General features: G+C 42.5%; 2 protein-coding genes across 2 annotated transcripts; one reads left to right on the top strand and one right to left on the bottom strand.

Annotated features, from left to right (window-relative positions):
* The first annotated feature begins 6,206 nt into the window (after positions 1-6,206).
* LOC133899078 (photosynthetic NDH subunit of subcomplex B 1, chloroplastic-like) lies at positions 6,207-8,656 on the top strand. The gene is made up of 6 exons (XM_062340000.1): positions 6,207-6,935; positions 7,289-7,479; positions 7,642-7,899; positions 7,971-8,088; positions 8,163-8,248; positions 8,335-8,656. Exons 1-6 carry the CDS (start codon positions 6,351-6,353, stop codon positions 8,513-8,515), a joined length of 1,419 nt encoding a protein of 472 aa, XP_062195984.1. The 5' UTR covers positions 6,207-6,350; the 3' UTR covers positions 8,516-8,656.
* A 1,534-nt stretch (positions 8,657-10,190) lies between these two features.
* On the bottom strand, positions 10,191-15,718 carry LOC133898811 (probable WRKY transcription factor 32). Its single transcript, XM_062339559.1, has 4 exons — positions 15,106-15,718; positions 12,678-13,324; positions 12,441-12,587; positions 10,191-10,980 (listed from the first exon to the last, which is right to left on the bottom strand). The coding sequence occupies exons 1-4, from the start codon at positions 15,589-15,591 to the stop codon at positions 10,518-10,520; spliced, it is 1,743 nt and encodes a 580-aa protein (XP_062195543.1). The 5' UTR covers positions 15,592-15,718; the 3' UTR covers positions 10,191-10,517.
* Positions 15,719-25,399: the final 9,681 nt, after the last annotated feature.

The raw sequence follows: 25,399 nt of genomic DNA, 5'->3' as shown, positions 1-25,399 counted from the left end.
ATGCCATTGTAATTTGCGAAATTGCATTGGTGCCATTACTATCTCGTGGCAAACCATTTTGTCTGCCTGGAGCCTGCATGAATGCCATCCTCGGGTACTATATTTTGGTATGGACCAAATAGCCCCCATGAATAGCACAATCATATCCGGATGCAGTCTGACTGGACCACGACGTCATCATTCTCTCGAACCCGACAAACCCTAGCCCCAATCCCCTTCCTCTCGGAGGCGATGGAGGTGACTTTCTCTTGGCGGCTATGAAGACGATTGGAGTGAGAGCCTATCAGGGCACCATGTCCGAGAGTCCGACGCTAAGAGAGAGGTCGAGTGTGAACAGCAGCGACGTGAACTAGCTTCCCCTGGTTGAATGCCCGAGTTGTTAGATTCCTGTGGTAAGGCTACGGAGCAAGCAGTGTGACAATTACGGGAAGGTGTTCTTCAAATGCGAGAACAATATCCTGGTGAGTTGGTCAAAATGTGTGTTTTTGGTTGGTTGAAGTGATGTTTTCGACGCCAATCGTTTGGATTTTGTTCGCCATTCTTTGAATTTTATTGGTATTGTAGAATGACAAGACTTGTGGATTCTACAAGTGGGAGGAGGACTATGTTCTACATCTGCAGCGATTGGAGCGACGACGGTTGGAGGAACGGCGACTGGAGGATCTAGAGCAAGCTACTACCACTGAAAATGAGAAGAGAATGCCACAGCTAAAGATGGGTGTCCCTACTGAAGCTAAAGCTCAGAAGCAGCTGAGCTATGAGCTACAATAAGTGGCATGGGAGCTGAAACAAGTGACATGTGAACTAAATCAAGTGACAGTAAAATTGAAGTATCAGATATCATTGAAGAAGGGTATTGTACTGGATAGTGCGTGTGTTGTTGCTACATGTGTGGGTTGTTTGGTTGGTGTCATTGTTGCAGTTGTGTGCAAGATGTGAAATTCCAGTGTAATATGGTACTCTATGAATAGAAGCAGACCCTTCTAGTTTCAATGATTATGTAGTTTCAAGCTCACAAGACTGTCAAAGCATGGTTTCCTACATCAATCGACTCAAAATGACTAAATCCTACATCTTGTGCTAGATTGTCAAAGCATTTCCATTACCATCAGTTCAGAATGAGCAAGCACTTGATTAAGATTCAAAATGAGTAAGCATCTAGACTCTAGGGTTAATTAGATATATGCTTTGGCATCAGTTCAAAATGAACAAGCATCATATGGGGCAAAATTATTCTGATGTTTTGACAATCTAGCAGGTTTAAAATGTTCAGGAGAACATGAGTTCACATGATTGTCAACATGTTCAAAATGTTCATAGGTTCACAGGACATCGCAAGTTCACATGATACAAACTCACAAGATTGTTAACAGGTTCAAAATGATCATAGGTCCACAAGACATCACAAGTTCATAGGATACAAACTCAAAAGATTGTCAATAGGTTCACAACCACACATAACACAAGTTCACAGCTTCAAGACATCGCAAGTTCACACATGGCAATACAGATTGGTGGCCATTACATGCTAAGCCATTGTGACAGGCTCCTCACTACTCTAGTAGGCGATACACTTGAGCTGGCTTGAGCCTTCATTTTCTTGGGTTTTTTTTCTTCTTTGGAGTCTTTTTCTTCTTCGGAGTAATCTTGTTCTTCTTGCTTGTAAGTGCTCCTTCTTCTTGTCTCTTCCTGCAAACAGGTTCCTCATTCATCAAAGCAAAGAAAAAAAATTGATTAGTTAAATAGTGGATAACATACAAGTACCTCTTCCTTGGTGTCGACTGAGTAGGAGTATCTTCCTCATCAGGTGCTTCTGCCCTCTTGCAAGTCTTCTCAAAGTGACCAAATCCTCCACATGTCTTGCATTTCACCTTTTTTTTGTTGGCTCTAGGTTCAAGAACTCCTCTAATTCTTTGCACTCTAGGTCTGCTTGCATCTCTTCTAAGCTTAGGTGGAAATACCTTGAAGCCAAGATCCACAACAGGCCACAGAGATCTATCTATCATTGGTGCAATTCTTCTAGCATATGCAGCCCTAAACTTATGAACATAGTAGTATTCCTGCACATAGTTAGAGATCTTAATACCTCTGTTGGCACAGATCCAAGCCAAGTCATGATCGCATGGTTTTCCTGTAATCTGCTAATGTTTGCATGAGCATCTATGATTTTGGAGATCCACTGTGTGACTTTTCGTAATGTTGTCAGCTTCAACTAGGGCGATTTCAGAAAAAAGTCATTATCACTCCTATCAACCTTCACAACTCTAAGGTTTTGCTTGCTTTATTCAGTTCCTTCTCCACACTTGGCAATATGTCATCTTGCATCTGTCTTCCTATTTCCCTTCTAGTACACTTTTTCTCCATGATCAGTTCCCTAATACTATCAACTAGCTTGTGAAGAAGTAGACCCTTGTTGCTTTATCTGGTTGTTAAAACTCTCAGAAACATTATTTGCAAGCTAATCACACTTGCTTAATTAAGTAGTTCCACACATGTACAAAATCCTTGAGTGATAAGTCTCCAGATATTGGATGGCATCTGAAGTATGGTCATAAATCTGATGCAAATGCCACCTAAATCTTTCTTCTATGTAACTTCTTACAACTGGATATAAGTGTTGAGTGAATATGGACCCCTGATACCTTTTCATGAAATTTTGGTAAAGATGCCTCATGCACTCTCTATGCTCTGCTTGGGGAAAACATACCTAACAACCTTCTACAATCCCTAACAAGCATACGTTGATATCACCAATCCTGTAGGACTACCTACAGCTCTATTCAATTGCTGCATGAACCACAACCAGTTGACATCTATCTTAGCATAAAAAATAGCAATGCTACATAAAACAACCAGTTATGTCCATCTACAGAAGTGATTGATGCTAATTGTCCAGTGTATTTACCAGTCAAAGCAGTGAAATCCATCCCTATATATGGTCTACATCTAGCTATGAAGCCATCTACATAAGGCTTTGAAGAAACAAAAATTCTCTTAAAACAATTATTGTTACCTTATCTTCTCTACCTCAATTCTAACAATTGATCCTGGTGACTTCATCTCAATCTCTGCTTTCCAGTTGAACAACAATTGAAAGCTCTCTTCATATTTGCCATGCATCTGGTCAAGTGCTAGCCTCATACCTGCCTAGGCTTTGGAATACTTTAGCTTGATCTTATATTGTTCTTCCAACTTATCTTTTGCATCCTTTGCCCCCTTGTGTGGATTATTCTTTATCCAGTCTCCCAACTTATCTGCAATTCATTCCTGGATAGTCATCTTGCCTTCCATTAGATTGGTAGTTGGACAATTGTGTTCAAAAGAAAGAACTTTTATCTACATTGTACAAACATAAGTAAATTAGAACATGCATACATGGATGCTAAAAAAAAAGACTACTAAACTGAAATCACATGTATTGTGCGCCCATCCTACAGCCTAGATGCATGAATACGCCATGGACAACCCTCATATGAACAACTTGCAATGAATATTTTCTTATCTGTCTTCAAATTAGCAAACTCAAAACCTCTAGTAATAGCATATTGCCTCATGGCTTTTCTGAATGTTACAATGTCAGGAAATAAGGCCAACTTCTCAATGATTGGGTTCTTAGGATCATGCAACACATTAATCTCATCTGGGTCTGCATCATTTATCTGTGCCTTAGGAAAATCCACTCCTTTGACAATAGGCTCAGAAGTATGTGCACTAGCAGCAGTTGCAGGTGGCTCAGCTGGTTGTGCATTGCCAGTGGGTGCCGCTGGCTCTGCTGGTGGTGCATTGCCAGCAGGTGCAACTGTTGCCTAACTATAGATATGCTCATCATTGACACAAACATACTCCTCTGGATTATCAAATATATCAGGCCCTGAGTCATCTACTTCATGGGATAGAGGGTATGCTTGAGTAGAGTCGATTTCTAGTGGCACAATCTCAATCGGTTCTAGGCAAGCAAGATCGAATTCCTCACTCCTATTCTTGTCTACAACACCTACAAGAAGTTGGATATACATCTCTGCCTTGTACATTTCAAACACATCTACCAGTTGTGTATCATCAACTAGTCTAATCTCCTCACCTATCCTTCTGTCAAAGAACTAAATCGTAGCTGTCTGGCTCGAGTCCCATTCCACAGTAGTGCATAATCTCTTCGTAAGCAAGTCTATGGAGAAACTTTGAAACTCCACAACCCATTTTCAAGTCTTCCCTTTAGTATAAGATTTCCTACCTTCAGAGTCTATGTGGAAAAAACTTTGGATCTGAAGCTCTATCATGAACAGGTGCCTAACGAGCAGTGAAATACATGTCCTAATGAAATCATAAACAATATATGGTAAAGCAGGCTAGAGTAACCTAATTCTTACACCTATGGCAATGCAATGTGTCGAACTCAGATGGACTTCATTAGGACTGACTTCATTACTCACGATTTTGGAGATCCCACTACAGATACACTAGATCCACCTTGATCCGTCGTGCCTACCGGTGCAGATGGGGTCGAGGATGAGTACCTCCAAGGATCTTAGATCACCTCTGTCGATGACACAGGAACCAGGGTTCCCTGAGTCCCGAGGTCAGAACAGCAGAGTGCCACGTGGCGCCCTCCCTCGGGGGTTATCTCCCTGAGGTACGAGAAGACCAAATTCCGGGAGAGGGTGCTCGGGGCCACGAACAGTGGTCCCCGAGTACCCGAGTTCCCTGATGAACCGAGAAGACCAAGTACCGAGAAGAGAGTGCTCGGGGCTGCGAACAGTGATCCCCAAGCAGCCCTGACGACAAGAAAAGCCAAGTTCCGGGATAGAGTGCTCGGGGCCGCGAATAGTGGCCCCTGAGCACTCGGTTCCCTGAGGACCCAGACAGTTAGTTCCGGGAGAGAGTGCTCGGGGCCGTGAACAGTGGCCCCAAGCACTCGGTTCCCTGAGGACCAAGAGAGTGCATTTTCGGGAGAGAGTGCTCGGGGCTGCGAACAGTAGCTCCCGAGCACTCACAGTTCCCCAAGGACTTGAGAAGTCCTTCGCTAGTGGTCCCCACAGAGGTCCAGCGGTGAGGTGTCGACTGGTGAGAGGCCCGATACTGCATTTAAGAGGGCGCGTGGCCTGTCACTTCCAACCGCTCCCCCCACGCTTGCTGACAGCCCCTGCCATGGCCTGGCAGGGAGGTATTGGGATATTTAATGCACGGGTCCCATCGCGTGTCATTCGGCGCACCTCGGGATAATGTCGCAAAGCTCGAGGCACCCCGCCTGCCGCCCTGCTGTGTCAGACCTGCTCTGACCGGGCGGGCACACCGGGCTGCTCGGTGGCTGCCCGGTGGGCCCTCCCTGCGGCACGTGTGGAAAAGCGGCATGATAACGAACAAGATCAGACGGGGACGCGTTTTCAACCCTCCCCGTCACCTCGCGCAGCAGCCCATGATGGTTGCTTTTCATTTATGACGTCTTGGAACTCGCGCCATCTTTTCTGTGCACGCTACCGCCCCGGCGGGTATATAAGTGGGGCGGGCTCCCCGGAGAAAGAGGGTTGAGTGAGGTTGAGTTGAGGAAAGATCAAAACAATGCCGAAGCACAGAACACACCGACAAGTCTCGAAGAACAAGAAGCATGAAGCTCTATACTTAGACAAATATTCCTGTAACGCAGTAGATCCTCAGAGAGACATTCTCAGAGCATTTATAGCATACACACAGGAGTAGGGTGTTACGCTCAGTACGGCTCGAACCTGTCTAAAAATCCCCTGAGCATTTACTCCTACCTGCATCCGATCATTCCACCTCCACATGCATCTCATTTACTCCCATTTATTTCACCTACGAAGCGGATTCAGAATCATCCCCCGGCCGAATGTCAAAGGAGGTCCCTCCTGATCCCCGCTTGAGGAGTTAACCCTCCGACAACCTCCATCGTCGGTCGCCTCCGGCGCCGCCAAGAGAAAGGGGATTGGGGCTACAGTTCGTCGGGTTCGAGAGAATGAGAACGGTGTGGTCCAGTCGGATCGCATCCAGATATGCATGTGGCATTCACAGATATCCACAAAATAGTAATTGCACTAATACAATTTCATGAATTGTAATGACATATTTTTAAAAAAACAAATTTATAATGATATATATCTAATTAACTCAAAAGAAAAGGAGCACAAGAAAACAAAACATGCACTTTATCGTCCACACATCCGCACCCAAATCCTTCCAGACCCCTTCTCCCTCCTCTCTTCCCTTACCCTCTCAACAAAAAAGAAAAGAAAAAGAAACAGTCACGCACAGACACCAACAACAGCAACAATATCCGAAGCTAGCAGCTCATCGACACACCCGAGAGCAAGAACAACTGAACAAGAAGGAAGGTTGCCATGCAGACACCAACCATGTCAACGCCGATGGCCACGCCCACGACGACGAGGGCCATGGCGCCGACGCCGGCGAAGCCCCGGGCGCCACGGCAATGGTGCTACCTCCTCCTCCCCTCCGCCGGCCAGCGCCGCGTCAGCGTGGCGTCGTCGGCGAAGAAGAAGAACCCGTGGCTGGACCCGTTTGACGACGGCCCCGACGAGGAGTTCGACTACCAGGGCGCGTTCTCCGGCGGGAAGCAGGAGGAGGACCCGCGCCCGCCGGAGGACCCGGCGAACCCGTATGGGTTCCTCCGGTTCCCGCAGGGCTACAACCCGGAGCTGGACAGCCTCGCCTCCAAGGTCCGCGGCGACGTGCGTCGCGCGTGCTGCGTCGTGTCAGGCGGGGTGTACGAGAACGTGCTCTTCTTCCCCGTCGTGCAGCTGCTCAAGGACCGGTACCCCGGCGTGCTGGTCGACGTAGTGGCGTCGGTGAGGGGGAAGCAGGTCTACGAGATGTGCAAGAACGTGAGGTACGCCAACGTCTACGACCCCGACGACGACTGGCCGGAGCCCGCCGAGTACACCCACCAGCTCGGCGTGCTCAAGGTAACCTGCTTTTCTTGGATTTGGAATTTGGATCCTCTGCCATGGCATGACCGTTTGTGCTAATGGCCGATTTCCTGACCGTTCGATCGGGATCGGACGGTTGAGATAAGCAATCATTTATCCTAGGAGCTACTAGAACTAGAAGTAACAAAATTTGATGAGTAAATTGTGCATCGTAGGTCCAAAAACTTTGAGGATAGTCACATTTGTGCCATTCTCATGTTGCTAAACATGGTCACTTTTATGCCTCCGGCAGGCTCATCCCCTGCATTTTGATCAGCTTTCGCCAAATTATGTAGTAGCACACTATAGCTAGATTATGACGAATCCCATGATGTTCTTGCAACTGGCAGAATAGGTATTATGATCTGATCTTATCGACGAGGCTGGCCGGGATCGGGCACGCGCTCTTCCTCTTCATGTCGTCGGCTCGCGACAAGGTCGGCTACGTTTACCCCAACGTCAACAGCGCCGGCGCAGGGCTGTTCCTCACCGCGATGTTCAAGCCACCGACCACCAACCTCTCGGACGGCGGGTACAACATGTATGATCACGTTCCTGCTAACTCGCATCGCCTTCTTGTAAGGTTTAGTTGATATTGTGGTTAAAAAGGATAAAATTAAATTGGTTTTCAAAGTGTCATCGGCTATAGAAAACTAAACCAAATCAAGTCTAAAAGACTGAAACTGTTGGGATGTGTGGTCAGGTACAAGGACATGCTGGAATGGATCGGCCGGCCGGCGAAGAACGTGCCCCGGCAGCCGACGCCGCCGCTGCGGGTGTCAATCTCCAAGAAGCTGCGGGCGATCGTGGAGGACAAGTACAACCGCGCCGGCGTCGAGAAGGGCAAGTACGTCGTCCTCCATGGCATCGCCTCGGACTCCGTCGCCAACATGACGTCCAGGGGGGACGACGACTGCCTCCTCCCCCTCGAGCACTGGGCCGAGATAGCCAAGGGGATCAGGTTCACTCCACACTGTGATAGTTTCTTGGCATTGTGATGAGCAAGTGAGAGATTTCTTCGTCTCTTGGCAGCTCTGATGATAAGGGGCTGAAGCCATTGTTCGTGATCCCCCATGAGAAGCATAGAGAGGAGATTGAGGAGATCGTGGGGGAGGACACCAACATCCTGTTCATCACCACTCCTGGTCAAGTAGGCTCTTGACTTCTGCAATCTTCCAGTTCAGAGATAGATTGATTCTTACCGTGCATTGTCTGACTGTGAAGCTCACCTGCCTCATCAACGACTCCGCCGGCGTCGTCGCGACCAACACCTCCGCCGTCCAGCTCGCCAACGCCCGTGACAAGCCATGGTAAGCAAACTCGACGGACCGGTCATTGTGTTGTGGTGCTTGGTTGTTTCGCTCATGCCATGCGCTGCCGTTTGTTCCTTTCCCAGTGTGGCCTTGTTCTCCTCGGAGGAGAAGGCGAGGCTGTTCCTTCCGTACGTGGAGGACAAGAGCAGCTGCACCGAGGTCGCGTCGGCGACGGGGAAGCTGATCGACATCGACATCGAGGCCGTGAAGAAGGCGGTGAAAAACTTCGAGCCTGCTCCCAGCTTCGCACTGGCGCAGAAGTAGCAGCAAACAGGATCATCTCGGTTGCTCTGTACATAGATTCACAGTGAACATACCTTGTGGTCACTCATTTCAACATGTACTTTATTTCATGACCAGTAAGACATCAGAAGATCAACAGAAAGGGGAGACCAGCTGGCCAGATGCAAGGACGTGTGATGAACAGGGTTCACAAATGCTAGGATCGAAAACCAGGACTGGCCGACTTCATGAAATGCGCGAAATACGGTCCAAAATTTGAAGAATTCGAGCAATTCACTCAGTCAAATCAGATTGATTGAGGCAAAAAGCGCTCAAATAGTTAACTCGAAATGCAAACAGTTTTCTCGATATTTGAACGAATTCTACTGATATGCGATCGTATTCTTCCCATTTCGATCAATGTTAAGAACCGCTCGAATTCTTGAAAACCATTCGGTTTTCCTGATTTACCGAGTGTATTTCTCGAATTTCAGTGAAATTTAAAAAAAACAAAAAAATAGTTTAACCTTGTAAAATCAATAACTAATTCAACTAAGCTTCAAATCAAGTGAAACAAAAATTTTTGTTTCCTTGAATATGATCTACATGATAAAAGTATTTATACTCATAAAAATATTGAATATTTTCTATGAGCAAATGTATTTGCTAAACCTAGTTGAATGTATAATTAATTCTTTGCTAATCTAAAAACCATGAAACCAAATTTGTTAGTCTTCTTATATAATTCTATATCTTTCAAAAATACATGAATTCATGAAATAGTTATTGTAACATGCAGGATTGTATAAATGTGTTGCAACTAGATTAATTGATAACTAACCTATCACACCTCTAAAATTAGTGAAACAACTTTTATTAGTTTACTTAAACAATTCTTTGTGTAGGAAAAATAATGGTAGACATGACAAAGTTAATTATAGCGCTTTTTCTTAACATGTTCACTTTACGCTTGTAAAATTTGTAAAAATCATAGGGAGATTAATAAAACTCTAAATGAAGTGAAACTAATTTTATAGATCCTCTTAAGGTACACCCTATACACAAAAAAATATGTGTTTGTATGTTAATATTTTCCTTAGCATGAACCCTACTAAACGAGCTACACGCTTTTTAAAGTATGCTTTTTCTTTTTTTCCAAACTTCATTTCCATGAAATATAATGCAAAAAGACATTATTTTTGAAAAAAAAAATCACAGGTCTTACAATTGTCTCTAGTATTTTTAGAATTTTTTGTTATTTTTAATTCAAATTTCAAATCACACGGTTTAGAAATTCAATGCGGCTCGAATTGGTCACATTTTGCAATTTTTGACCAATATTCATCACATTTGTGAACCCTAGTGATGACTGGAGTGGTATCCTTTTTATGCAGGGCTGAAGTAAAAACTCTTCAAGGCCTCAACTTCTTGTATTCTACCCTGTTTGGCCTTCTGGCAGGTGGTCCCAATAACACGTGAAACCAAATCAAACTAGAAACCCACTAAAAAAAATCAAACTAGAAACATTGTAAGGCTGGACCATAACTAGACAACCAAGCAAACCCCACTTGCATATTGTACCATAAAACATTGATGTCAGCGTGTTGATAACTTCCCCACTGATGCTTCCAATACGGGAAATCCACAAAGCAAACGAATGGTGCAAATTGCATGCATCATGGCATTCCGATGTTATAGCAATGATAAAATCACCATCTCTCAGATCAGCTCAGCAATAAATTGAACTAGAACAATACAACACAAATTGTTATAAAGAGCACCCCCACACATGTTATCTGTTCTCCTTGTTGCTTAGCCTCGGTAAGAAATACAGTACCTGTACACACTAGGAATTGAAAATCTATACAAGTACGCAAATGGTCATGGCTTTCAGAACCTAATGCTTCGTTGAATGTCCGCCAGTGCTCCACAGAATGCCGAATGCCAACCCTCAACTCATACACAAGCTAACACAAGAACAGATCATGAAACCAATAAATATCACAAACTAATACATCAATCGAATCACCCTATCTCATCAGAATCAACTGTTTTGGACAGGAACCGCAGCAGAAGTTTCTTTCAGGACAGAATTCTTCATGTCATCGGTAGTAGTTCTGATACTGAGCAGTGTTTGTGCAGATTCGAGCACCTTCTCACCTCCAAGTTCTAAATCTGTATCCTTAACGGACTCACCAATGGCATCCTTCTGCGTGTTGGCTGGAGGTTTCTCATCTGATGCTGAGGTTGATGTGTTGGGTTGCTCAGTGGTTCTTGCTGATGTAGTGATCACTGATGTTGAGGTCGACGTCTTGGGTTGCTCGGTCATTGTCGCTGATGGAGCGATCACTGGAACTGGTATGTCTCTCAACTCGCTGCTGCTTCTAAATGGTTCATCATGGTTGTGTTTACCTTCATAAGTCACTACGATATTGTTTACATCGTCTGGTGCTTTCTCAACATGCTTACGGACAGGACATCCACCATGTGTGCAGCGATAATAACTCCTGCAGAGGTTGACTCAGAAATCAAATTAATTAAAACAATACCTAGTAAAACAGGACATATGGGAAGCGCAAAATAAACAAGGTTTAAAGAAAGAATGCATACCGTAAATCTTAATGAACTGGTTTCATGGACCTTAAAATGCTGGCTAATTAAATTTTGGATGTGATATGCTGTACAGTTGATGGATTTGTATCTTCACCCTTTAACTTTTTGTTTGCAATGCACCATTAATTGTACTGCACCAGTGATAATTTCTTATTTCATAGCTATAGTACTCAATGAAAATTTGTAAGCTGTAACATATTTTAATACTTGTAGCCTCTTTATAAAAAGACAGCTAACAAAGGTGTGTGCAGAACTTGTGATCCTTTGACATAGGCATGATTCTACTGAAAAGAAAAAAATTGCAGACTGGAACAAACGATAAATCAAGTTTCATCTCAAGCACAAATCAATAACGGGACACCAATCAACGAAACAATAATACTATGGGTTAAGTTTTCATAAGAAATGTTGACTGCACAATGGAAGTTTCTCACCAGGTTTCAATTGTGCCCCCACGGTCCACCTATGCATCTAGTACAACAGTTTCCACAGCGCATTGCTATTGCTCCCATCCCTTAAAATTACCACTAAGCACTACCCTCGTATCAATGTATTGATCCCAAACTCAACGCGAGGTCGAACGACAGCACACTACAGGTATAGGTGCAGCATGATCACCAATGTCTCATCATAAGGCCTAATATGCACTTCTATATCAAAGATTGCAAATTTTCACCAAGAATCACTAATCATTATATTGCTTCAATCACATAAACAGTGTCTCAATAGATTTGTCTTCTAAACTTCAAAGGAACTTTCTGGATAGTTTTGTAGGTGTTACTATTATATGGTAATACAAATAAATATGACCTTTGTGATCACAACAAAACATGCTGCCAATTTTTTTTAATATTTTATTGTTTCAATACACATATGATACAGAGAAAATTACTGCACAATGTGACTTCTGATGGCGTTGCATCAGGCATTCTGTTTCCACAAGCACCATCAGATGTAATTTGTGCAAATACTGCAGTCAATTTGAAGCTTTGGGGACAAAAGATTATTTTAAATTATCAAAGCATCACTACTACCCAAAGGCTCAACGGAAACCAATCACCCAGAAGTTGAGACCAGAATAATCCAAACCTAGTACGGCTCAGGGAAAGAAAAGGCATAATGATCCATAAGAGGATCATAAGCCTCTATAGTGGCAAAATACAAATACAAATACAAGTACAAATACTAAATATGACCACAGGTTGGAAAAATAACTATAAAATAGCAGAGCGTAACATTGTTCTGCAATGCTGTGATTGAATTGATATTTAAGTGCTTATCATAAAATTGACCTAGAATAAAAGTAGCAATCATGTAACAGCAGTAACTATGGGTGTGAGATAGCAGCACCCACCTGGGGTTCGGATTTCCCTTCACAATTTTCTGTCCATACTTACGCCATCTGTATCCATCGCTCATCTTTCCAGCCTGCACAATAATCTTTTGCTCTCGAACAGTTCTGAGAACCGGGGTTAGGTTAGGTGTTGTGGTTTCAACCGCCCTGCTCAAAGAACAAAATGGAGGAAACAAAAGGTAAGAAGAACTAATCACAGAAACATGATTGAAGCAAATAGTCCAACAGTAAAATGACCTTCGCTTCGGCTGGGGCTCTGCACTAGGATGTTCATCCTCAGATTTGTTACCAGCATCCCCTTCGCAATCACTTGAGCAAAAGAGATGCTGCTCAGAAGTTTCAGAGACAGCACTCTGGTCTAATTTATATGTAGGTGTCCGGGACTCTAAAATTTCTGTGTTCACAAGTCGCAAGGTTTCGTCTCCAGAGGGAACACCAATAGGAGTCACTCTTTCTTTAGAAAATCTGGTCTTTTGTGGGGGCTCATGGTTATGCGCTCCTCTGTATATAATTTCCACAACACTACCATCAGGAAAATGCTCAACCTTCTTTTTAGCCAAACAACCTGAGTTCGTGCATCTATAGTAACTCCTGGAATTATCACTACTTTTCACTTGCTTCTGACCATATTTCCTCCAGTTGAAGCCATCAGCCACCATATTTACAACATGGTGATGCGAAGATGACTTGTCAGCGATTGGTCTACAGACACTTCCCTCAGTTACTGGCAGTGCTTGCTGCAGTGGTGCTAGAGCTTTAGGTGTTATATAAAACGGACTTGACGGTGCTTCTGAACATGCAGACGAGGTCGGTGATTGCAACTGCATATGCGCCTGAGCTGTAACACTAGCCAAAGCTGCCTGATGACTCATCGCAAAATGGCCCTAATTTTCAAAACAAAAGAATAGAATTTTGAAAATGTAAGAAATCCACCAAAAGAAATCATTATATAGAGCTGGGAAAGAGATGATAGTCCGTAGAAAGTTGACATGCAGTGCAGCAGTGCATTTATAGTAAGATCCTATGTGGCAAGCTATAGGCAAGAAAGCTTAATATCCTATATCATCAATGACAGAGTTCTTGAACCTCAAATTACGGTGAAGTACTACCCAAAAAACACAATAATCTAGGATACCTGTGATAAGTTGAACAAGATTAATCCAGCCCTTTACCACATGAAATAGAAGATGACAAAGTGATCCGACATGTAATGGACTCGATTCGAGAACCACTATCTTCATGTTTAACGAGAACCACTAGGATTCAGACACACAGATAGCATCCTAGAATAACATAGTACTATTTACATTGTGTAAGAACTTCGAATGACATCTATAATATTAAGTTGCATGCTCAAATCCATAAAAGTTAGTGCCTGGATTCAAGGTTCTAAAACTCTGTAATCGGTAATGGACCGACACCTGATTATAAAGTATAACCAGGGCATAATCTGGCATTCTGGCCTAACCGCTGATTCTAGTAGAGGCACCCGTTGCTTGAATATGGCCGAGTATACCCGTTTTGAGAACACTGCCTGGATTGCTGTTATGTTACACTTTAAGGAATATTAAACTTCAATAAGAATTATTGTAACATGTATTACTTTTTTAAAACATGTTTATGTATGTTTTGCTCTGCAGACATGACATACTTGTTTATGTATGTTAAAGCTAGCAATGTTTTTTTGTTACTTTCGTTCGACAACAGATAGCTAGATGTTTCCAGCATACACCCCCCACCCCCACCCAACATAAAAAAACACACAAACAAATATGGTTTCTTACTAACACTTCTAAATGCAGAAAATTTCTTACGTATCACCTGGATTCAAATTTGGGGAAAAAATCCATAGTTCCAAGCTGAACCCAACTACCCTGTGGGGCAGTAAAATAAAAAAAAGATGACAAAATGATGATTGAAAATGTTGCAAGAAAATCAATTAACTGCCAGCAATAAATTATTGACAATGGATCTGCAAGATAATTGCAAGCCCTACCTGAATAACTGCACAAGAAAAATCCTAAGAATATTAGGAAATCCAAATTTCTTTATTTTATCACATATAAGTCATCATGTTGCCATTCATTATAGTTCTGATTCAGTACCAAGGTTAGAACACAAACGAGCTATCAGTTTGGTCACATGCGAATTAATTCCAAGGAACTCCAAGTCCTCATTACAAAGATGCCCAAAGCCCCGACATGAGACTTTACTAATCACTCGGGCACTAAATGTCAGAAGATAGCAAAGCAATACAACTGCAACAAAAAAGAACTGTAGTAATATGCAGCTACGGTTAAAACACGAGTTAAGGCGTGTCACCAATAGCATCACCCCAATGTCAAGCCTCCTCGAGATTATATACCTAGAAATTTGTAATTCCAATCCAGTACAATATGAAGAATCTGCATAAATGCAACCAGCGACCTAAAGTATGGCCGCACTAGCGGGCACCATTTCCAGCACATGCCATCGTAGGTGACATCATGCTATGATTTAGCATCAGTTCTGATAGGCTAACTAGGATATGAAATCAACTACTCCACCTATGAATCAACTCGCAAATGTGCGCTTCGAGAATGGAGCGTCCGAACTGCATGCACCTAAACCATCAAAACCACATCCAGGGCCCATAGAGAGAGAGAGAGATGACCGGCAGACGCACCGTGAACCCCGGAGGCGCGATGAAGCACGGGACGGCAACCACCGGCACCGCGAGGATGGGTGCGTCCGCGCTGGCCCCAGCCGGCCGCCGGGTCGCTTTAGCCCCCTTCTCCTTCCCCTCCACCTTCACCTCCGTCTCCTTTGCCTCCGCCTCCACCTTCCCCTTCTTCTTCTTCTCCTTCTCCACCTTGTCCTTCGCTCCTATCTCCATCTCCTTCGCCTCCACCTTCACCTCCTTAATCTTCTTCGCCTCGGCCTTCGCCTTCTTCTCCAGGTCCGCGGGGAGACTCGGCGGCGCCCCGGGGGGCTCCTGTCGCGGGGGCGTCTCCACTTCGGCCGTCGACTCAGGGGCTGGGCGCTTCTCGTCTGCCGGCTCCCCGTGGGGCTCCGCCGGCGGCGGGCGCGTCTCCTCCACCTCTGCCGCCGCCGCCTCCGGGGCTGGGAGATTCCCCTCGGACGGGACCGCCTCCGGATCGCCGTCGGCCATGGAAGGCTCGGGAAGGGAAGCTAGGGTTTGCAGGGCCGGAGGGTTCGAGAGGTGGGTGAGAAGGGGAAGAGGAGGGGGAGCTTTTGACTGACATTGACCGTACCGTAGCAGTGAGGTGGTAACAGCCGGGGGGGACACAGATCCTCTGCAGTTGCCACTGGCAACTGCAGAGAGCTACAGTGGAGTACATTAGGAGCACTCCACAGCCCTTGATTTAGAGATGGATGGATTGGATCGATCGCTACAGTACCTGATGCTACAGTACAAATTCTTGTTACGGTAGAATCGAGCACTGTAGCTACAGTATACGCAGTAAACAGTGATTAATTAATGCAGAGAACTGTAGCAGCAGCCTTATATTACTGTGCAAACAGTAATCCTCTGCATTAATCATCATTAATGCAGAGGATCCGTGTCCGCCGGGGGTGGGGTTGGACGGGACAGGAACGGGAGGACGGAGGAGTAAAATCCTGTAGTGAAGCGATTATTGTTTCTCTAACGGATTTCTTTCGATGATCAAAATTCCGTTACGAAAGAATTTTCGTTCTCTTCAATATTTTAACAATTTTTTTTCACAATTTTCTTCACGATAGGATTTTCAGGTCATTCCTTTTAAGACGAGATTCTCTCTCCTTTCCCTTCGCGATTCCCCTCGAACGAAAGCTGTTGAAGATAAAGAGAAAATAAAGGAAATAGAAACGGGGAAGGGAATCGGAAAGGGAACGAAATGAAAGGAATATGGTTGGGGATGGTCTAACGGTCGTTACGGTTTGCGACGGCCCGGCATGGAGGAGCAGGTAACGGCAGTTAAGACCATCTCCAACTATATTCCCTTCATTTCGTTCCCTTTTTTATTCCCTTTATCGTTCCTATTCTCTTTATTTTCTCTCATCTGCAACAGCTTCCATTCGAGGAGAATCGCAAAGGGAAAGGAGAGAGAATCCCGTTCTGAAGGGAATGACCCTGAAAATCCCGTCGTAAAGGGAACCGTGAAGGGAAACCGTTGAAACGCTGAAGGGAACGAAAATCCCTTCACGACGGGATTTTCGTCCCCGAAGGAAATTCGTTGGGTTTAGCCTAACGTTGAGGGACGGGACGCCGTCAAGGACCAAACTTCAAGGGTCAAAGATGGTTCCTCCCTGTCGTTGGATTTGCGGAAAATTGATTATTACTTTTAAAGTTGATTAACATTTGATAATTGTGTGGAGTTGATTATTTTTTTAATCATGTATGACTTATATAGATTAGTTTGTAACAAAATTTATTCTTTATCTCTTATTTAATACGAAATTTTATTACAAACTAGTTCTTTTAGAATATATAATCAAAAGATGATCAACTTCAGATGTATCATCAAAGGTTGATCAATTTTGGGACATATAATCAAATTTCCCTTAGCTTGAGGGTGGGGGCTACATCAACTGTAAATTGGGTTCCTTCCGAACCATTTGATTAGAAACGGATTGTTCTGATCATGCTGCAGTGCGCCTGATTTCTACATCACCATTGTGTCATAGATGATTTTAAAAAAAAATTGCAAATACCAACATATGCCCATCGACAAGTAAAAATAGTTGCATTTACCATCCCATTAGGGGCTGAAGTGGAATAGTGGCTCAGAGCGGGGTCAGGGCAAGAGAGAGGCAGTAGGTGGAGGAGCTGGCTGCAACAGGGGGAATATAGTTCCGGATTGAACCTGGAAGTTCCGACCCCTGCTTCTGCAAACCTTTTTTGTTTTTAGAATAATCATCTATTCATCCCCCTCTATGCGACATCAGTGTCCTTTCAATATGGTAGTTACCCGCTAGTCATCGTCAAGCCCCCCCATCAGCACGTGAAAGAAGATTTCGATGGGTCAATTGGTCAACAAATATTAGCATTTTGACCGACCACGTCTTCGAGTAGAACTCGAGTCCCCGATTAGGATTATGTATCTAACCGGGTTCTTTGGGGTCCTCAGGTCATCTATTCGGGGTTTCGAATGCCTCTGAATTCTCAAGCAAGTCCTCGAGAAGGCATTCTATCCAAGTAGGATTCCTAGGCTGGCCAAAAGTATCATCCCATTCTTGCAAAATGATGGGGGAAATAGGATTTGTTGCTGACTGGGTTCAAAAGTTGGACTGTCGCAACGAAGATTTTGGGTAGTGGTGAGAATACCTTACCAGACAGGAGATCATGATTACATTGGTTAAATGCACGCGTATAACGGCATGGTGCGCCGAGTTCCCTAAATTACTGCTCCAACTGTTCCCACATGCGCTTGACATAAAATGCAATGTGATTGTAAAGCAGGAGATCGTGGCCTCGGGTCGTGCCATGGCGTCAGTCGAAGAGCCATTTCCGAGAGCCGCCGCCCCGTATAAATGCAGAGGGGTGAAAGTACTTGATGTCGACTAGAGGGGGGTTGAATAGTCATTTCTGGAAAATAAAACTTTGCAGTGGATCAGACAGTGTCCGGAAACTCCGGCTCAATCTGGATACTCTGGGTTCCGGAGTATCCGAGTTCACCTGGATTATCCGGACTATACAGGAACTCGAAATCAAAATGAATCTAAGCAAGTCTAATTTGTTCTATGAGTTACCACATGCTCTATAAGATGTATATGCTCCTTTTCAACAACAATCTGCACTCAAATACTCACAAGTAACAATATTGGGGCAAATCCCCAAATATCAATTTGAACGAGTAAAGTGCAAGACAGTAAATGGAGACAAGATTTGTTCCCGAAGTTTGGCCACCTCACAAAGAAGTGCCTACGTCTCTGTTGAATAGCTCACAAAGATCCGGGTCTTTTTCAACCCTATCCTCACCTAAACGACCACAAAGATCGAGCTAGGGTTCTTACTCAAATCACGGGTGATACAAACTTCCCGTGGCACTCCACAAAAATTGGGTGCTCTACGGGTGACTTTTTGCCATCTAGAAGCACGAAGCTTCAAGAGTAAAGAGTGCAAATCACAACTTGGCAAAGAACTCAAATGCTCAAAGATTTGCTTTTTGCTCTCTTGCTCTAGATTTCACGCCCCAAACCCTAACTCTCAAATCCTACAAAGATCAAAGCAATAGAGGGGTTTGGGAGGGCTATTGAATGCTTTTAAGGAGGTTTGTTCACAAGTAGCTCAGCAGCATTGAATGGAGGGGGTGAAGAGATATTTATACCCTTCCTCCAGAAACTAGCCGTTACAATGCTTTTCGAACAGACTTGGAGTATTCGGGTTCACCCGAAGACTCTAGGTAGCACAGAAACACACGTACCAACCCTGTCAGAAACTAGCCGTTACAGGACTTTACACTGACCCAGAGTATCCGGGTTCACCTGGAGACTCCAGGTAACACTTGTGAAACAGCGAAGAACTCAGTCCGGAGGATGCCCGGAGGGTCCGAAAGCATCAGGATCCGGAGACTCCGGACCAACTCGGAGACTCTGGCTTTAGCACCTTCGACAGATAGAGACTCTTTCTCAGAGTCTCACTCGGAGACTTCAGGATACTAACAGCATCCAGAGTATCCGGGCTAACCCAGAAACTCTGGGCTCAGGCTTTTATCCCAGACAAAGACTCTCTCTCGGAGTCTCACTCAGAGACTCCGGGACACCACCAAAATCCGGAGTATCCAGGCTAACTCGGAGACTCCGGGCTCAGACCTTAAGCCAAACAGAGACCTTTTCTCGAAGTCTTACTCGGAGACTCCGGGACACTAACAGAATCTGGAGTATCCGGGCTAACCCGGAGACTCCGGGCTCAAACAACTCTGCTCTTATTTCCGGTGTCCGTGAGTGATTGTGTCTCTCAATTTTTTGTTCTAAAAAGATACTTTGAGCACTGAGACATCAACAAGACTATCAAAATGCATCCATCTTAACAGTACGATATTCCTAAACTCAAGTTCAAAAGTAAAATTAATTAAACCTTACTGAGTTTTTTCATGCCACTTCTCCTTTCTTTTTGAGGGACGCCAACTTCTTTTAACCTTTTCAATAGAACTAAAACATGTTCATAAACTCGATAAACTCATTGACCTCTGAGTTTCACAAGCAATATGAGAATATGAATGATCACGATATGATTCTGGGACTTTGTGGCATGTTGAGAACCAAGCTAGGGCTCAAAGGTTCAACATCTAAAAGTCTTTGTTTATGTACAGGCTGGCAGAAGACAGTCCAGTCAATTCTCATGTGATCAAGATGATTGGTTACATTGAGAGCTTGCAAAAGCTTGATTTTCCCCTTAGCTCAGAGTTGGCTACATATGTGATTCTACAGTCACTCCCTTCGAGCGTCGAGTCATTCATTATGAACTTTCATATGAATAGCATGGAGAAAAGCATGATTGAATTACATGGAATACTTGAAAACAATGGAGGAGAGTATTAAAAAGAGTATCAATCATGCGATGATGGTTCAGAAGGATAGTAAGAAGAGAAACCACAATATCAAGGTTGAGGCTTCAGATGAGATCTCAAGCTCAAAGCAAAAGCCTGTTGGAAAGTCCAAGGCTGGTTGTGCTGCTGGTAATGCATGTCACCACTGCCACAAGACTGGTCATTGGCAAAGAAACTGCAAGTTGTACTTGGAAGAGCTTAAGAAAAAGAAGGGAAATGAGACTTTCACTTTAGATATAAATGTTATGAGGCACTGCTTGTGTTGCTGCCGTGTTGATCAACAACAAGGATGTGAGGAAGAGATGATCGGTTCATGACGACTACTAATTCCTCTACACCGACACGCACGACCTTGGACTAAACTGCTCCAACTTTTCTTCTGTTGCACTACACGTCTAGTGGTAATGATTCATGATTCACTACTTGCATGGTTTCCTTGATGAACATGGTAAAACTTTTATTTTACGCTAGCGTAGTGTACCCGTTCCCAACAGTTCCTACAAAATAGTCCATCTCAATGAAATGACAAAGCAGGGATTAAAACCCTCTTTTTTATTATTTTCATGCACCATCGGAATGATTGGAATTCATAAATTTTGGGTTTTCGTTCCTAATTCCAGTCGAAATTGTTTGAGAAAAAAATTGAATTATTAATCTTTAAAAGGATTTAAAGCCCCTGTTCTATACAATCAACACAAAATAGCCTTCAGGTGACTGGTAAAGGTGTTTGTTCTGAGTCATGCAGATTTTGAGATGGATCCCCAGCAACGCAGTTTAAATTTTCTCCCTCCTATGTGTAGCAACTTGCCAGTCTCAGAAAATTTTGAAAACTAAAGAGGGAGGTAAGCTGGGATTCAAACTCTCAACCCATTGCTCGAGTGGGAGGTTGTAAATTCATTCTTCATTTAGCAAAGGAATACACAGGATTTGCATAACTTCACCGAAATTCCACCATAACAAATTTCTCTGTCCAAAGGTACTTGAACAAAAAAAAGATCTTATAAGTAATTTTCCTATTGGAATTTAACCCTCCAAGTCCCTTTGTTTTTTCTCCATACCAAGAAGTTTATTCTATCAGGGCATGTTGTAAGGACCGGTGATACCTAAAAGAGGATGAATTAGGGATTCTAAAATTAATTGTTTTAAATCAATAAGATAAACCTAAATTAGTTTTTATCTAAATATACTTTAGATTTATCTAGTGCGTCTACTCTAACGCAACAAAGTTTTTGCACCGTAGTTCCAATGCTACCAACTACACATGCCAATTCTAGGAAAGTTAAATGCTAAATTAAATAGTCCAATAAATAAGTGCCAAGTGTAAATGAGTTAAAGAGTGCAAACTCGGCACGATGACTTTTTTCCGTGATATCGATGAGTTACTACTCATAAGAGCCAAGCTCCCTGGTCGGCTACTCCAAGGATTCTAGCTGTTAGAGCTCTCCACAAGCGGTGCCTATGTCCCCTGAGGTCGAGGATTTCTAGTGCCTGGGAGTATACGACTGTGGAGGACCCAGCTTGAGAAGGCGAGCCAGGTATCGACCTATCACTAGGACTCACCCGGGATGCTTGTCGCCATCTTCACAATGATAATGCTTTGTCACTCCATCATGAGCCATTTCTCCTGCTCACAAAACTTGCAGTTGCTCCAAAACCTCCTCAGAGGGTCTTGCAAGACAACGCCACCGCCAAGCTGCCTAGGTGCTGGGAAGCATAAAGAGTAACAAGTGTGGATCACTCACTTAATTGACTATAGGCTAATCACCTATATAAATTCACACTAGACCTAAATTAGAACTAATGAGGTCCTTAATCTTGTACTGATTATCTTGATATCTGAATATTTTTACTTGGTGGCTAAGGAACTCCAAATATTTATATGAACCTTCCCTTGAGCTCTAGGAACTTTAAATGGCCGGGTGGAGAGATATTTATAAAGTCAACCCTAAAATTAGCCATTGGAGAGGAGAAACTATCTATTATAGCTCAAATTCTATTCACTACATCATATGGTGACTATATGAAAAATTTGCAATCCATATTTTGGTCATAACTTTTCGCTTTAGACTCTAATTTTAATGATTTTAGACTCTATGAAAAGCTTGTGATGAGCTCTATGTATCTCCACTAAAATCTTGAGCATAAAACTATTTTACCAAATTCAAATTTACGGGACAAGTACAATTCATACCTTACTTTGTCTCGGCTTTGCTTCTCTGATGTCTTGGGTTCTTCCTTTGATCTATTAGAGCTAGCCAATACTAGTGTGCATCACCTACTGGGTAACTAATCTAAAACAATAGATCAAGCTACTAAGTCCAAATTCTATTTCGTAGTACAGCCAAAGAAAATTGACGATGACTATTGGGTAACTACTATATCCGGATATCCCGGGGTTTCCTGAAATTCTCAGGGCATAACCCTATGTCAAGGAAGAGGATCCCTAGATAAATAGAAACTACCCGTATGTACCCAGGGTATCCCATAAATAGGGAAGTTTATTTCCAAAATAAGAAGGAAGACTACAGATGACGTACGATGCCCCTATAAATACAGAGCATGAGGACCCGGCGGAGGACATAAGCTAACAAGCGATAGACGACTATAAGTCATTACATGTTGTTCGACTATGTTAGATATATCTAGGCTAGCCACGCACCCCCTTGTAATAGTCTCAAATCAATACAAGACAAACATGACGTAGAATTAGTATCCTAAGGGAGGTTCAAACCTGTCTAAAACCTTCTCTATATGTTCCTTTGATTCATCTACTCAAAGCACCCTCTATTTATTCTACAAATTCGTAAGATAGGCAATTCACCAATCATCGACAATAACAAATCTGTCTACACAAGTGATGCTTCTAACACCATAATCACTTGTCTAAACAATAGGTCATTATATCTTCATGAAACTCTTTTTTGACTTTTATGTTCATTCCTTTGAGGTGTTTAGAACCTAAGTCTCACATAACATCCATGAGACTTAACATTCTCATTGACTATATTGATATTAATTATCAGAATCACATTGGTTCAATACTAAAGTCATTGATCTTTCACATGTTTAGAACACGTGGGATTTACACCAAACAATATAATTTCTATAGTATTGTCAAAGAATTAACACGCACCTGCCCCTCTGTGAAACAGAGATGCTACGGAATATTTTTATTTGGAGAAAGATTTTTCTTTGAGATGAAGATAAAGTTTTGTTGTGTAACAATTGTAGCCGGGGGAAAGCCCACAAGGACTGGATTTTTTTTTTACCCAAATCATAAAATGGAGATGCTGTGAAATTAGGAGTAATCTTTTCCAATGTTCTTCGGGTCATCTCCTGGTTGTCGGGGGCTTTGACCGCTGGTGGTTCCTGCAGCTCACGGCTAGACCGACACCCTAATTCTGCCTTGTATTCCGCTTCCCTGGCTCAGACAAGATCCACCAGCCCATATGGCCTTAGTTCTAATTGCTTAATCAATCATTTAAATACATTTTTTCTCCCAATATGAAAATCGTTTGAACCATGATGCTGTTCAAAATTAATGCATCAAAATAATGAAACATATTTATTTTCCATGTATTACTTTAAAATATACAACACTTACAACAATTCAAATATAAATATTAAACATTTCTTTGCATACTGTTGAATTAGGTACCATGTTACCACTCATAGTTTTGAGATGCATAAAGAAGGTGCAACTTCGCACACAAAACTAGATGCAAAATCATAGGATCATTCAGTGTACACGCTGTGTTCAGGCTTGCAATGGCGAGACAACCAAGCGAATGAGTGAGCGTACGTTCTTCCTTTGCTTACTTTAAACTAGGCAATGCCAATTTCCTCTTTGTAAGTGATCTCCCTACATTAATAGAAGCAATGCTGTACTAAAGTTCGACCACTTGACATGTATTAGTGGACCTTTGAGTTTTATTTGGAATCTACAGTTTGGACTTAAGCACAAACTCTAAAATTTGATTATTTTCTCACACCTCTCTCTTTCTCTCCATGTTTGGTCATCCCACTATTATTAAAGCTTTTGCATAAAAACATTTAATTCGCATAAGCATTGTATATGACTAATGATGCAAACGTTGAGGCAGAAAATTGATGAGACATTGTCCATCTTAGAGACTATATTCTCATAACTTTTTTTGATGTTATGATACACTTGATTCATCTTATTACCCAACTACAAATTGGTGGTACTATTTTGTACCATGATGCGTACTATGTGGAAAGGTAGCTTCACATAACTCATACTACAAATTTGGTTTCATTAATCATGTGTATCCTATGTATATTTTTTTTTGAAGGTTTGTTTACAACATTAAAATGGTATGTCGTAAAAATCCTGGCAATTCAATAAGAGGTGATGGAAGCAATAAACTCCGAAAGCTAGAAATGGTGATGGAAGCAATAAGAGAAATCTTAGCAGCATGTTGTGCATTTCTAAGAATGTTGGTCGAGATTTGGTTGGCAAGTGAATTGTAGCCTTAGATCATCAAACATGGCTTCAAGTTTTGCAGCAGATATGTCTGCCAAAAATTAACGGCTGAAGCAAGTAGTGAATTAGAAAAAAAAAGTAGGCCCATATAGCTTATAAATTAGGTTTAGAAAAATCCCATTACCTAAGTTGAACGTTAGATATTGATCAGTAGAAAATAAACCATTATGGGTGGCAGCCTTATTCCAATAAAATCCGTACTTTAGCTTAGGCCATATTTGTTTTAGCTTTTGATTCTGGATTCTGCCCCTAGAATCAAAAGCTGAAACAAACATGCTGATTCTGGAAAGCAATTCTAAGAATCAAAAGATGGTTTTATAACTAGAATTGAAAAGCTGATCTGAAGGTGCTTTTATGGATTATGAGTGATGATTTTGTGAGGCTAACAACAGGATATTATATATATACACACACTTCATTCACATCAAAAGCTAATCTCACAATCAGTTTTTTTAAAATTCACAATCCAGAATCAACTTTTTCAAAAGCCATAGTTGAAATAAACAGTCCCTTAGTGTGGACATGTAAACTGTTTTAATTTGCATGCAAAATCATTATCAAATTTTATAAAACAAATTGGTAATACATTCTTCATCTTACAATCCTGTAATTATAATTTCATATTCAAAACTTTTCTTGGAGGAAAATAAAATAAAATACTGTGACAACTATTACCTAAAAAATAATTTGAATTAGCAAATAATGCTTACTGAAGGAGGCATGATGCATGCACGGTATGAACACACTAATGCATTCCTAGTTTGTCTCTTGGACACAAAATTAAGACTAATCATCATGTTACAATCACAACAATCAACAAGACATTGCTCTTTCAAGTTATTGCACTGTACGTCTTAATCACAAATCGAACAACAACACACTTTGGATATTCGGGTTGACAACAATCCTGTTGTACATCC

This window comes from Phragmites australis, chromosome 18 (genome assembly GCF_958298935.1).
Source record: "Phragmites australis chromosome 18, lpPhrAust1.1, whole genome shotgun sequence".
Lineage (NCBI taxonomy): Eukaryota > Viridiplantae > Streptophyta > Magnoliopsida > Poales > Poaceae > Phragmites > Phragmites australis.
This window is presented reverse-complemented; position numbering and strand designations above follow the sequence as displayed.

Coding starts and splice junctions, on each gene's coding strand:
- LOC133898811 (XM_062339559.1), bottom strand. CDS start 15,591: ATGGCCGACGGCGATCCGGAGGCGGTCCCGTCCGAGGGGAATCTCCCA. Junction 12,588..12,677: donor GAGCCCCAGCCGAAGCGAAG/GTCATTTTACTG, acceptor TTCTTTGAGCAG/GGCGGTTGAAACCACAACAC. Junction 10,981..12,440: donor AAGGGAAATCCGAACCCCAG/GTGGGTGCTGCT, acceptor CAACCTCTGCAG/GAGTTATTATCGCTGCACAC.
- LOC133899078 (XM_062340000.1), top strand. CDS start 6,351: ATGCAGACACCAACCATGTCAACGCCGATGGCCACGCCCACGACGACG. Junction 7,480..7,641: donor TCGGACGGCGGGTACAACAT/GTATGATCACGT, acceptor ATGTGTGGTCAG/GTACAAGGACATGCTGGAAT. Junction 8,249..8,334: donor AACGCCCGTGACAAGCCATG/GTAAGCAAACTC, acceptor TTCCTTTCCCAG/TGTGGCCTTGTTCTCCTCGG.